General features: G+C 50.7%; 1 protein-coding gene across 3 annotated transcripts in view; it reads right to left on the bottom strand.

Moving 5' to 3' along the window:
• PHF20 (PHD finger protein 20) overlaps nucleotides 1–14,680 on the bottom strand; it is a 2,392,123-nt gene that overhangs the window by 357,813 nt on the left and 2,019,630 nt on the right. For all 3 annotated transcript variants that reach the window (XM_069652246.1, XM_069652248.1, XM_069652247.1), the window contains exon 22: nucleotides 3,915–4,014. In XM_069652246.1, coding sequence (XP_069508347.1) covers nucleotides 3,915–4,014 — 100 coding nt within the window. The remainder of the gene's footprint in view (nucleotides 1–3,914; nucleotides 4,015–14,680) is intronic.

The following is a 14,680-nucleotide window of genomic DNA, read 5'->3' as shown; positions in this document are numbered from 1 at the left end:
GTGTGTGTGTAGGTGTGTGTGTGTAGGTGTGTGTGTGTAGGTGTGTGTAGGTTGTGTGTGTGTAGGTTGTGTGTGTGTGTGTGTGTGTGTGTGTGTGTGTGTGTGTGTGTGTGTGCCTCCTCGTGAAGGAGTCGCCCTTGCCGTGTGCGATAGAAAATAGTGGCCTTTGGGCCTCGATCTCCGCTTGGCGAAGTTCTTCAGGTCTCTGGAGGCGATCTTTCGAAGAGCTCCCTCCACCTAGCTAGTCTGTTCTTGAGTGCGCGTGGAGTCAATGCGTTGCACGTGGTACAACCTTCCCAGCGGTGGTCGGAGCCAAGGCAGCAAAGGCAAAGAGTGTGGGATTCGGACGTGGGCACCTGCTGAAGCCACCCGAAGTCGACATGCGGCGGGGAGGATTGTGACGCCGGCGGAGCAGGTACCTAGATGAGAGATAAAAGACAAAAAGATAGAGAAAGAGCGCGTGGTATTACATGGCAGGGCCAAACCCAGGAGCACTGGTGAAATCGTCCAGTTCCCGTCGACGCGGAAAAGGGGACTGAGGAGTGGCGCCGGTGGGCAGAGTCAGGGTAGTGCATGCTCCCAGGGGAAGGTGTTTTTTTTCTGGTGAAAAAGGTTCTGTCTCCTGTGCCTAGGAGGAACATCCAAGCAGTATGGAGGAAAGAGGACAGGACATAAGAGTACAGATTATATGAGGACAGCTCTTGGCAATGTGAGGTAAACAAGAACATGTACATTTGATGGAAATACCAGGCAAATGATGGGAGTACCTGGGTATAAACACTACCAATGGTGTGTGCATCTGGCATTTGATTCCAAGTGCATGTGCAATCCTGTAGCTACCTTGGCATTTGCCAGCAATCCCTGCCAAAGTTATAAGAGGGAAGGAAGATAAGGACAAGCCTTTGGTGAGGAGAAAAGGGGTTCACCCAAGTTCCTCGAAGTCGGACACAGTACCTTATTCGTATGAAGAAGAGCTGGTGCCACATCAGTTGTTCCTGGTAGTTTCTGCAGACTCACAGGTCCTGAAGCTTCAGTCGTGGGGACAAGAAGGACGACATCTGGAGCGATCTGCACTACCCCGGGATGAAGCCAGTAGCAGCAAAGCAAGGGTGAATAAAAAGTGCGCTCCTTTAAAACAGGAGAGGCTCTTCAGATGGCTATACGGACCACTAAAGCTGTGTGCAGCGATTTCGACCAAGAAGAGGATCCTCTGCCTGTGGAAGGTGAGCTGGTTCATCCCACCATGCTCAAGGGAAGACGACTCCGGACTGGATCATCTCTTGTCGTTGAAGGGTAGATAGCTCAGGACTGCAGCAGGGCTTCACTGGGACTCGGGAGGTGCAGCAGCCGTCTTCTTCTCCGCTTCTCATCGGTTCTTTGAAGTTCCAGTGGTGAGCCGGTCGGCTCACCACTGGGCCAATCACACAAGAGTGCGACTTGAGTTGCCGAGGCAACTCAGTCCAGGGTGCCTAAACCCCCTCCCAAACCCCTTGTGGTACCCAGACAGAGTGGCATCACTTTTGGAGGCTTCTGTGGAGAAGCCCGCCAAAAAGTGGAACAAAGGGCTCGACTTGGGTTGGAGTCACAGAAGTGAACACAAACGCCATTTTGGAACCGAGTTCTGGCAAAAAATACCAACCGGTGAATTAATATTAAATAAATAAACCGGCGGTATGTTTGAGGCTATGTTAAAAAATATTAGCCTCAAACAATGGGAAAATCCCATATGAATATATTCGCGGTTGAATATAAAAAGTAGTATCCACTGCCACCAGCCATAACCCGTTCAGTCATCAGGGAGATACTCCCCGAGCTCCCGCCACAGCTTCCGATTTGCCGATGCTAGTAGGGTGTTGGCATTCGCTTGCCGCAAGTGCAGCTCTGAGATGATGTAGCACTGTTTGCAAAATGACTCAAGAACCTTGTCCTCCTTGGACAGACAACTGGAGGAGGGTCCTGCGGTGGAAGACGAAAAAGATCATGGTTTAGAATACAGCAAGGCCGCAGCCACCACTGAAGAGTGAGGCAGGGGTGGGTGGCCAGGAAGACTGGCTCCCCATCCTCCAACCTGAACCTGTTGTCTAATTACTTGTTCATCTGGGCATTGGCCCTGGGCTTCTACCAGACTTTTCTCGCCATCTGCAGGACATCCTTATGGAGTGAATGCCTGAACGGCTTGTGGTGCGCTTGCCCAAAACCTCTGCTATCTCTCCCAACTTCTGGGGTACCTCCTCTGGATGGGGCACCCCCAAGAAATCTGTAAGGCCCTGAAGACGGTCATGAAAGGCCTTTACAGGTGCCGAGGCTTGGTCGTCGTGGGTGTCATCATCATCACCCCTCCACCCCCCTTTTATCAGACAGAGGGGAGTCTGGGCCCAGGGACACAGGTGGCGGCAGGTTCTTCCCCTGATCCAGACCCGAAGATAGATCCAATGGTTGCTGAGGGGGAGGTGTTGGTGGTACAGGAGAAGGAGGAGGAGGGGTCTGAATAACCGGTAAGGCCTGGACCGGAGGAGATACAGGCACGGGCAGCGCCAGAAGGCCCACAGGTGGACTATATCCTTGAGGAGCGCAGTCATCTGCGGGGAGCGCATTAGAAGGTAGCTGTCCTCGCAAGCCGCCGGATCACGAGGGGGCCGGCCCTCCACAGCGTTGAGCCTCCATTCCTGATCGAAGCACCAAGGCGCATGAGGCGTGCAGCCGTAAGTCTGCGATGGATAGATGTATCCCTGAGGAGACCAACCGCCTGTACCATATAGTCCGCCGCCGCTTCCAGAGGGAAGGGGACTGGAATCTTCTTGCGTGGCCCACTCAATGGCAGAGGGACCAGGTAGGCCTGGATCCAAAGCCAAGATTGCTCCCGCTCTAGCAGGCTCCGCTGCATGCTTATCTGCCATCTTGTGGCCTTGCGCCACGCCCTGGGTGGGAGGGCATGAAGGCCCCGTGCTGGCTCAGACATGCTCGATCGTGCTAAGGACCAACTCTTAGAGGTAGAACACGTCGATCCTTTGGCCCCTTGGGACCGACGAGGAGGACGACCTTGATCGCCCCTCAGTGAACCGCCCGGTAGAGCTCCTGTGCATCTCGGAGTGGGATACAGTAGCCTTGCTGGCATTGGTTCGGCACACGGATTGCACCCGAAAGAGCCCCCGGGCCCTTGGGCTTGTGAGACGGTAGCCTTAGAGGCCTGCCCGAACCAGAGTCCAAGATACCTTTGCCCATGGAAACCCCTGGGAAGGAGTCTCAGTGCTGAGGAGCAATACTAAACAAGGGGCCTTCGTTGTCTTGACGTGGGGTCCGGGAGATGATATTTAAGATGACCTGGAGAAGAAGCATGGAAGATCTCCCTCCATTGTGACAAACCATTCTTCAATGCCTGGTGACCGAGAGCACTGCAAGCTGAGCACGTGTCCCAGCAGTGTTCGGGCCCCAGGCACTCAAGACAGAGTGCGTGGGGGTCCGAGGCTGGGAACGAGCCAGTAGGCAAGGGACTGAAAGGGGGAACAAGCCAGGAGGCAAGGGACTGAACGGGGTGAAGAGGATTGAAGAATAAAACAACGGGGAGCAAGCAGAAAGTTAAACAATCTCTGCACCTACCTGCAAGTTCCAACACCATCCGTGTGGAAAAGGGGACTGAGGTGAGGTGCCAGAGGTCTGGGCTTTGACGAGAGTTCTCACACCCAGGGCAGCGGTCAGTTTTTTGCTGCCAAAGGTTCCGGTACCGTCCCCATGTTGGGGGACGCCCACAAGGATGGAGGAGGGGGGACAGGATGTATGAGTATATAGTGTACCATGAGTGTAAAGCCCTTGAGTTGTTCCCTTATGTGCTTTAATATTAGGTCGGGATCTGTCTGCGCTCTGTATTGGTTGCATTGGAAATCAAACAGTAACAGAATAATGAACACATTATGTACCTGGAGGATTTCGACAAACGTAACAGGTGTATTTCTCTGGTAAATCATCTTCCAATAATCCCATGCAGACTCCATGCTGCCAACATAGACATTCTTCACACTATGCAATGAAAAGTGAAAGACGCAATTAAAACGGACTTACTTTAAAGGCATATTTACTTGCATATATCTTTTTAACCGTCGTAAACTTTAAGCAAGCATGAGACGCTACTTAAAATTTGAGTACCATTTGCAATGAAATTCACAAAATACTGATGACAAAATGTGCATGATTACCATTGGCATAAACTTAACATTGTTTTATTAATAAAGGAGGGGTGTAGGGATTCTCCCCTAAATGGCACTAGAACGTCAACTAATAGCACTGCTCTATTGAAAGACTAAGAATGGTCAACAATAAAGCGAATGAAAATGTTTTTTCAAAGTGTTAAAAGTACATATTACTTTCCAGGAAACGTGCAATGGAATTAATGTGTTACGAACAGATGGGTACAAAACATTAAACATAATGACTAAAAATGGCAAACACAAGCAGCACTAAAATGTTAACATAATACTACTACTCAGCTGTATGCCAACATTATAGGTCACAAATTGACAGTGAGCATCGGTTTACTGTGCTACAGTTATATTAAATATTATACTAATTCAATATAAAATCTTTTAGGCAGTATACAAGCAAAAATAAAAGAAACTGTAAAATAACAAAAGTCACCACAGTAGTCAAATCTACAAGGTTATAGCATTAAAAATGTAAGCACCGGGGTGCAATTCGATAGGAGGGTTTGTGGTGATTAAAATGAAAACTATTAGGGGGCGTGGCCAGCGGACAACCAATGCAGTCGTAACTCCTTTGAGCTCTTGTGGCCGTCCGACACTGATACTGCTTTAATCCCGGCATATAGATGCAACCCGAATACAAAATATAACAAGAGCACTGGAACATCGTGGCGTCAGAATTGGGGCTTTTCCAACGTGAAACGAGGCACCATTGGTCCTGTTTGGCGCCTTGCAACACTAGCTCCGGCAAGTAAACGCGGGAGGTTGACAACAAGATGGCCACCAACAGCGCATATCCTGATCCAATAGTGCCGGGACCGAGAGACTGGTGCGTGGGCCTCCTCTGTCCTCCCAGTGTGCAGAGGGGATTGATGGGAGAGGAGGTCTGGGAGATCTTCCGGAAGCAGGGATGGTTTTGCTCAAGTTTCAGAGAGGCAGGAAGGCTGTTCCAGAGGAAGGCGCCAGTCGAAGAAAGAGATCTGCCCCCAAATCGTTGCTTGGAGAAGCGACTGACCCTCAAGGAGTTGGAGATGGAGGAGCGAAGAGCTCAAGTTGGAACATATTTCCAAAGAGAGAGTTGGAGGTATTGCGGTCCCAGGCCCCAGAAGGCCCTGTGGACAATGAAGGGCATCTTGAACTTGATCCTTGCCGCCACTGGGAGCCAATGGAGCGATTTCAAGGCTGGAGAGAGAAGATCCCTGGGCTTGAGGCCAAGGACAAGTCTTGCAGTCCTGTTCTGGATGAGTTGTACAGGACGGAGATTAGAGGCAGCCAGATTTAGAAAGAGGCTGTTGCAGTAGACAAGCCTAGAGAGAACTAGAGCTTGGGAGAAGGTGAGGAATGGAAGAATATCTCTGAGGAGGTGCAGTTGGGAGTTTGATTTCTTAGAGACGTCAGAGATGTGAGGAGAGAAGGAGAGTGTGGAGTCGAAGATAACCCGAGGTTCTTAGCCTCACAGGTGGGAGCAGGAAGAGGGCCCAGAGTGGGCGGCCAGAGAGTGACAGGAAAGGAAGGTGCATCCGTGCCGATGAGGAGGATCTCTGTCTTACTGGCATGAAGGCAGAGATCATTAGCGGGACACAACTCCTGGATTGCAGACAGACAATCTGGGATGAGAGAGTGAGAGGAGGCGGCTGAGTGCAGCCTGAAAGCGAGCTGAGTGGCATCCGCATAGCACTGAAAATTGGAGCAGAGATCAGCAATGCAGTGGGCGAGAGGTGCCAGGTATTGGTTTAACAGCCAGGGAGAAGGGTTAGACCCCTGGGGAATAGCACAGGTAGAGAGTGAGATAAAGGAGAGGAAGCACCCAAGTTGGACCTGGGAGGGTTAGTCAGAGAGGAAAGAGCACAGCCAGGCCAGGGCCTGATCGGTGATACCCAGGTTATCACGGAGCCGGTTGAGCAGGATGGCATGGTTGACCGTGTCGAAAGCAAAGGAGAGATCGAGTAAGATGAGGACAGAGGGGTGGATTGGCATCGAGGTTAGAGAGCAGGTCTTCGCGGATGTTCAGGAGAGCAGTTTCCGTGCTTCTGGCTGCTCTGAAGCCAGACTGATGGTTGTAGAGACAACCAACAGATTCAGTGTGAAGATAAAGCTGGGCGATGGCCAGCCTTTCCTAGAGTTTACCCAGGAAAGGAGAAATGGAGATCAGGCGATAGTTAGCCTGATAGGAGGGGTCGGCAGAGGGTTACTTAAGAAAGGGTGCAAATAAGAGTGCTTCAGGGGGGAAGGGAAGGTTCCAGTGGCAAAAGAGTGATTGCAAAAGTCAGCCACGGCTAGAGCGAGTGTCAATGTGGTCCTTGATGGTTTTGGATGAACAGGGAAGAACCTGTTTTGATGAGACTTTCATGAATCGGACTTGTCTAGAAATTCCGTCTGGGGTTAACAGAGGAAAGGAAGAGATGAGAGGAGGAGAGGTGGGGGTCGCAGGGAGGGCAGAGGTAGAGGAGAAAGTAGCAGGAGACGGAGGAGAGGATGATTGTCCTTTGACAGGATGTCCTGGGTTTTAGAGATGAAATGTGAAGCCAAGGCCGTGCAGATGGCCTGGGAGGGGACAGGTGAGGTAGAGACTGCAGCAGGATTGACCAGCTGCCTGCAGAATTTAAAGAGTTCGATGCCGCAGAAACGCAGGTTTGAATGTGAGCTCTCTTCTTAGTGAGGACAGAGAGTCGGTATTGCCTTTGGAGAAAACGGCAGGCCAGTTTGTCGGAGGATGCACAAGATGCCAGCCATTTCCTCTCAGCCACCCTACACTTGTGTTTAAGGGTGATGAGGTGTGAGTCCTACCAGGAGTTGCACTTGGCTTTAGGCTTCAAGCTGATCCTCATGACAGGGGCAAGAACATCAAGAGTGTCAGAGATAGAAGAGTGGAGGTTGGAAAAGGCTGTGTCAGGGTGTGAGGTGCAGGAGGTGGAGAGAAAGTGGCGGCAAAATCCTCAAATGACACACGCTTCATGGGTCCGATGACCGAGAAGGTGGGTGGCAGTGTGGGGATAGGCTCTGCCTGATGGGTAGAGAAAGAGAGATGTCACTCCAGGAGGAGTAGTGAGAGGGTTAGAGAGGGGGAGGTCTGAGGAGATCAGAACATCCAGAGTGTGCCCTGCAGAGTGAGTGTGGCCTGAGGGGAGAATAGAGAGAGAAAGAGTTGCAGAGGTTGCGAAAGAGTCCAGAGGAGGGACAGGAAGCATCCAGGTGGATGTTGAGGTCTCCAAGGAGGTGGATTCCAGTGGTCGAGGCCAGGAGGGAGGAGGAGGAGCGGTTCGCCCACTCGGAGAGGAAGGAAGTTACCTGACCAGGTGGCCGGTAGATAGTGGCCACAGTGAGAGCGGCCAGGACAGAGAGGGAGCCTGCAGAGCAGGCATTCAAAGGAGGAGTAGGCCTGCATACGAATGTGTAAGGAACAAGTTACTTCCCTGTAACTGTTGTTCTCCAGCATGGGTCTGGCATGGATTCACATGCTAATGAATATTCCCCATCGTCAGGCTGGGAATCCTCTGTAAAGAAAAAATCAGTTTCAGTTTCACTTCTGTACTGTCTTTCTCCTAACAACCAATCACTGGTCTCTGGGTCATACTGCCCCCACCCAATGACTGCCCTCTATCTAAGCCCCTCCTCTGGAAGCCATCTTCAGATTTGGTAGCATGTAAACAGGCAGTAGGACCAAGAGAAGAGCCGTAGAGGGGTACGCGCGAGGGTTCCCATGTGAATCCATGCCAGACCCATGCTGGAGAACAACAGTTACAGGTAAGTAACTTGTTCCTTCTCCAGCATGGGTTCTGGCATGGATTCACATGCTCATGAATAAAGAATACATAGCAGTACACCCATGCACAACCACAGGAGGTGGCAAGGCTCAACATTAAGCTTTTCAACATCTCAACATTAAGCATCTCTTAACTCCTCACCAGGCTCACCTTCAAGCGAACAGGTTGCGCATCACTGCTTGGCCCACTCTGGACTCCTCCCTGGAATCCTGGTCGACGCAGTAGAATTTTGTGAAGGTGTGCGTCGACCTCCACGTAGCAGCCCAGCAGATGTCCAGCAGGGGCACACCAGACAGGAACGCCGTAGTTGCAGCGATCGCTCTGGTCGAATGGGCTGTCGGACGGCCAGGCAGCGGTTTGTTTGCTAACCAATGACAATGGGTGATGCAGCCGGAGAGCCACCTGGAAATGGAAGCCTTGGAGAGGGCCTTCCTTTGGTTCACAGGGCCAAAGTTCACAAACAACTGTGATGTCTTCCGAAAACACTTTGTGCAGTCCACGTAGAACTTCAGCGCTCTAGCCACATCCAGCAAGTGCAAAATTCTCTCACCCGGAACAGGTAACAAAAAGGGCTCGTTGAGATGGAAGTCCGACAGCACCTTGGGCATGAACGAGGGGTGCGTCCGCAGCACCACCCTCGTCTCGTGGAATGTCAAGTAAGGCGGTTTACAAGAGAGGGCTTGGATCTCTCCCATTCGTAGTGCGGAGGTGATGGCCACAAGAAACGCTGTCTTCCACGATAAAAACTTCAGCGGTGCCGAATACATAGGCTCGAACGGAGGACCCATGAGTCTAGTCAGCACCACATTGAGCTCCCCCGCCGGGGCCGGAGCCTTCACCAGCGGGAACGAACAGAAACGTCTTTTAATGAATTCCTTGACCAAGCGGTGTGACCACAACGACGACCACCCCAGAGTTCTGGTGTAGCAGGAGATAGCCGCCAGATGAACCTTGATGGAAGCATGGGCCAATCCTGCCTTGGCCAGCGACAGTAAATACGGCAGCACCTGCAGGGCCGTAATCCGTAGAGGATCGAGCTTCTGTGCACGGCACCAGACGGCAAACCTCTTCCACTTATGGCCGTAGCATTTCAGAGTAGACGAAGCCCTGGCTTTGGCCAGCACCTCCTTGCAGTCCGCCAGGAGATCTTGTCCACCAAACTTTAGCGTTGCAGGAGCAAGGCCTGCAAGTTCAGAGACCCTGGGTCGTGGTGCAGAATCGCACCTCCTTCCCTGGCAAGAAGATCTGCGTCTGCCGGAAGCTTGACTGGAGGGGCGCTGACATGTCCAGAAGGTCCGGTTACCATATCTGCCTCGGCCACGCCGGTGCATCTAGGATCATCCTGCACCGGGATTATCTGAGTGGATTGATAAGTCGCAGAAGCAACGGCAACGGAGGAAACGCATAGAGGAATAGGCCGTCAAAGGGGAATGAGAACGCATCCCCCATGCTCCCTGGCTAGGGAAACGTACTGGCGAACCTCCGGCACTTGGTGTTCGTCGCCGTTGCAAAAAGGTCGATCTGGGGATAGCCCCATCGTCGAAATAGTAGATCCACTTGATCCTGCCACAGCTCCCACTCGTGGCAAGAGCGCATCACCCTGATGAGTGAGTCGGCGACAGTGTTCTTCACTCCTGCCAGATGAAAGGGTACCAGGAACATTCCCTGGGCGACGGCCCAGTGCCACAGATCCTACGCTTCCTTGGAGAGGGCCAGGGATCTGGTGACCACCTGCTTCCGAATGTAGAACATTGTGGTGGTGTTGTCGGTGAAGACCCGCCCCACCTTGCCCTTGAGGGACGGGAGGAATGATGTGAGGGCCCAAAACACAGTCCGGAGTTCCAGAACGTTGATGTGCAATGACTTCTCCTGCGGTAGCCAAAGGCCTCTTGCGTGGAGATCTCCGGTGTGCACGTCCCATCCCTCCAGGGAGGCATCCGTCGTCACCGTCTCCTGATGTGCTGGGGTCTGAAAGTCATTGCCCGCCGCTAGATGCGCGTGGATGCCCCACCAACGTATCGCTCGACGGAATGTCTTGTTGAGGGTGATCTTGTTCTCGAAAGCTTCCCGATACTTGTATCCAATGGGCGTCAAGGAACTCCAAATGTGTTACCTATTATGACCTTGGCTGGAAGAACACCCTGTCCCTGCAGGGTGAACTATCCCTAGGGATCGTGTGGTGGTCCGCCTATCTAAAAGAGGATAGGTAGGAGAGGGAACTGACCCTAGCTCTACAATGAATGGTTAGTAGGGAAGAGCCCAGAAGGTAATTGGGCTGTCCCAAAACAGTAACACCAAAAAATGTTAAAAAATGAATTTTTCAAAAAAATAGATGTTAAATTCTGGTGAAGGGGCACACGACGGGGGATTTTCCAAGCTTTATTTACCCTCCGTAGTGTGTACTTCCACCTTCCATCTATGGTTATACCGCAAGTATAAATTACTAATGCGGAACCCTTAAAAAGTGTATCTAACACCAGTTTACAGAGACAGTCCAAACATTTTTTCAGAGATTAATCTGAGGTGCCTCTTAGGTATCATATAGATACAAGACATTATGAGAAAAGTCAGTAATTATTGGACGGTGTCTTTTTTGCTGGAGACATCTGTTGAACGTCAGGTCGACCGGTTTCGATGATATCTTGATTTGATCATCATCTTCAGGACCAATTTCTTATGTATTCAGATAGTATCTTCTATCCGCATATAGTAGCAGGGCCCCACAGTCCACCTAGGGAAAGAAGAGACCTATTTAGCAGCCGAATTCAAAGGACAGCGAATGTCTATTAGTTTGAGCATGTATGCTCTTTGTCAACACAAAATATTGGCTCCATAGGCATTTAAAATCCGAGTGCCAACACCTCAAGAGCGGGGTATGTGCATCGTGCCCATGAGTATGGCGCCCAAATATCCCTTTATATCTATTAATCAATGGTGCATATATGTCAATTCCGGGTCTCGCTTGTTGTTTCAAAAAGAGAACCCGCATTGTGATCATAGAGTGTGCTCCCCAGGTGGAGAACAAAGGGGAGTGCCAGTGCAAATAACATGCTTGTGTATTGTTTTTGTGCCAACCACCATAGGGATGTAGAAGATGGGTAGGGATTACCTCTAGGTTTATTCTTCCCTGCTGTGATGTTGTGTTATTCTTCATATAGGGGCACGGTAGGCATGATGGTACTCCTTGGTTGGTCACATGGACCCAGTCCAATCCACAGCGAGCTGTGAATTTACAAACCGGATTATTTATTATATATGTACTAACTGCTTTCATGCAGTGTATCAACAGTATGGTCGGGGTTAGAGCGAAAAGACCTGCGCATATATGCGTTTTCGTAAACATTGTATTAGCACCTTGCGAGCGGGGCTAGACCAACTGATAACATACTATGCGTTTTCAAATGTAGGTACCGCACCATGAGTGCTGCACAGTGCTGCCTATGCCAGCCAGCTACCCTCAATGTCCATATCTTGCCAGTGTTATTATGTTGTGAGCTCTACCCCAATACCCTGGATGGCTTGCTACTGTTGCTGTTGTGTGGCAACATGCCCTTCCATCTACTGGGGCTCATAACAGAATGATAGAGGCAGGAATCCACTCCGGGAAGATCAAGGCTACACCCCCACCGGAACGGTTGGATCTGGGCGCATAGAGGATCTTGTAGCCATCAGGGAGGAGCGTGTCAAAACCTGTGACAGAGCTGGTCTTGAACCATTTCTCAGTGAGACTGACAACATCATGGTCAAGTTCTTCCAGGAGGCGGCAGATGTCAGATGAGTGTTTGACAGCTGAGCAAGAGTTGAGAGTGGCCAGGGGAGGGGTACAAGTCAGAGGTACTCCCTGCGTAAGTGTAGAAGGAGCCAGAGGGAGGGCAGAACAGGAAGTAGGAGAGGACAAGGTAGCCAAGGAGGAGGAAGAGGGTACCAGAGAGGTGGCAGAGGAAGGAGGCAAGGGAGCCGGAAAAGGGACAGAAGGGACAGCAGGAGCGGAAAGGAAGTTGCGGAAAGAGTCTATCACAGAGGAGGAGGTTGGGCTGAGGGTCTTGGACCAAGACTGTGCCATTTAGATAAACATTAATGATGACGATCTTAGAGGAATGGAAGGGGGCCAGGAAGGCCACCTTTAATGGGAGAGGAAGAAAAATATAGAACAGAGACCATATGTGAAGTTCTTAGGTCTGGAGAAGGAACGATAAAGAGGATGTCAGTGTCGTGAATCGATCCTATTTAAAGTCACGAAGACTTGCGATTGCCCCTCCAATCACTTGGAAGATTCCTTGGCATTTGGCTCAATGCCGAAAACACGGCAGTTCTGTGTGGACTGCAGCATCCAGCATTCCGTGTTAGTACTCGAGTCAGGCGCCACGGTCACGTGATAGGCACGGACCGTCATTCGCGTCTGTAATGCGAGTACTACTTATTCTTGCAGCGGAACGGGTGCTCCTTAACTGAGTTTTAGAGCCAGTTTTGAGGTATCCGTTTTCTGCAATCTTGTTTCTTGAACCTGTTTTGACTCCTTGGCCTGTTATTACGGATTGCCCTTTTTGAACTGTCCCTGATTTCTGGTATTCGGCTCCTTCGGAGTGATTCCTGTTACCCCTGACACGGCATACTTTACGTGGATTCCTACTGCCTACCGTTTTGTTACGTCGCAACCCCGGAACTCTGCAACTCAGCATAATCGCTTCTGAAACCTGGTCAAGTACCTCCCGCTTGGACCCGCTGCTTACCTGTATTTTCCTCTCTTTCAGTTCCATTCCTTTACTCCTCCTATCCTTGTTTGTTTTGCCCCCTCCTCCACACCTCCATACACGGACTCACTTACCTCACTTACACCCTGGGACGCTCTACTGAACTACGAGGATTGTTTCATTTGGATACAAGAGTGACTGCTGGGGACACTCTCCTGTTTTCTTCTTTGGTCACTCTTTTCACTAAATACCGGGACGCTCTGCAGTACGTCACAAACTGTTGTCAATCCTTTTCTGTTGGGATTACTGGACTTCTCCTGGAACTTCTTTATCTGGTTCTTCATTCCAATTCCTCCGTTGTGGCCAAGTATGTTTCGGGTCTTGTTCTTCACGGAGCAGGTAAGAGTGGGAAATAGGGGGTGGTGTCGGACATGGTTGGTACCTTTAATCAAAGTATTAAACAGCTGTTATTGTTGTTTCCTCTAGCTCTGTTGCTGCTGCTCCTGCCTTTTCACTCAAGCCCCTAGTCTGTTAGGTGCTTTTTCATACTCCTACAGACTGTGCTCTTGTGAGGAAAGTCTGGCTGCAAATTGGCTTCAGGCAAAGAGGGGGTGGTGATAAAGACTGTCTGGTTTTGACAGATTAAGGAGCCACCATTATCATCCTGTGAAATGGATCTGGGGCCAGATCCAGTGCAGGCGCTCATGCACGCCTTGTCAGCCTTGCATGCAGATATGGCATCGGCCCATACGACTTTAAACCAACGTATGGACATGTTACATAGCTTTATACAACCGTTACCTCCTGATGAGGAATTTGGTGAGGCTGCAGCAGTTGCAGGCCCCCCCGACATCCCCAGTTGTCACTCCTGCTCTGACCCCAGTGGTATTGCCCGGGCCTTTTCCTCTTGCTCCACCAGAACGTTTTATGGGAGACCCTAAAACGTATCGCACTTTCGTAAACCAGTGCCGTTTGCATTTTCTTTGCCGACCCCTGGCGTTTCCAGATGCCACAACGAAAGCTGCCTTTGTTCTGTCCCATTTGGGTGGGACGGCAGCTGCCTGGGCTAACCCTCTTTTAGAGGGGGACGACCCGGTGTTGTATAACTTTGACACTCTCATCCAAGCTATGGATGCGGTGTTTGACATGAGACATAAGGCGCAAGCCTCTGATCTTGAATTTCTGGCTATCACTCAGGGAAAAACAGACCTTGTGACCTATCTTGCTCGCTTTAACCAGCTAGCGGTTGAAACCTCGTGGCCAGAACAAAAGAAAGCCGCTGTCCTTTATAAGGGCCTTTCCGACGAACTTAAAGATGCCCTAGCAGTAGTACCAGCAGTACCGTCTGTTTTTTCAGAACTGGTTGACCTGGTGTTACAAGTTGATGCCAGACAGCGGCAGAGACGGGGAGACCGCAGACACCCGGACCTCCGCACCTCTGGCAAACCAGACACGGGTACTGCCAGCGCTTCAAATGAAGCAGAGCCCATGCAAATAGGGGCTATAAGAGGGCCTTTGTCAAAGAAGGAACGGGAAAGATGCGTGCTTCACAACATTTATTTTTATTGTGGCCAGGCAGGTCACTACATTTGTGTCTGTCCCAAAAGACCAGCTAAATTGGCGGGAAACGCCAAGACTCGTCCTTAACTCGAGCCTGCAGGACAAGTCAGCAGATACAGGGGTCAGTTGTTCTCTCTCTCACGTATACCTTCATATGTACTTTTCTGCTCCTGGTTCGGAGGCATTTTCCAGCCCTGTCATGATTGATTCCGGCGCCAGTGGGAATTACATGGACGTCCAGCTGGCTGGTCGCCATGGATTATCCATTATCATCAAAGAGATCCCGGAAGAAGTACATGCCGTTGATGGATCCCGTCTGGTATCAGGTCAGATAACGGAACACACGGGGCCTCTCGGATGTCAACTGCTGAAGGTCACTCGGAGTACATCACGTTTGTCCTTATTTCAGCTCCACAATTCGGGATTATTCTTGGCCTTTCTTGGTTGCAAACACATAATCCTGTTATTGATT

The sequence above is a fragment of the Ambystoma mexicanum genome, chromosome 3p (genome assembly GCF_040938575.1).
Source record: "Ambystoma mexicanum isolate Mex_15411 chromosome 3p, UKY_AmexF1_1, whole genome shotgun sequence".
NCBI classification, from domain to species: Eukaryota; Metazoa; Chordata; class Amphibia; order Caudata; family Ambystomatidae; genus Ambystoma; species Ambystoma mexicanum.
The sequence above is the reverse complement of the archived record's forward strand: the minus strand, read 5'-3'. Positions and strand labels throughout refer to the sequence as shown.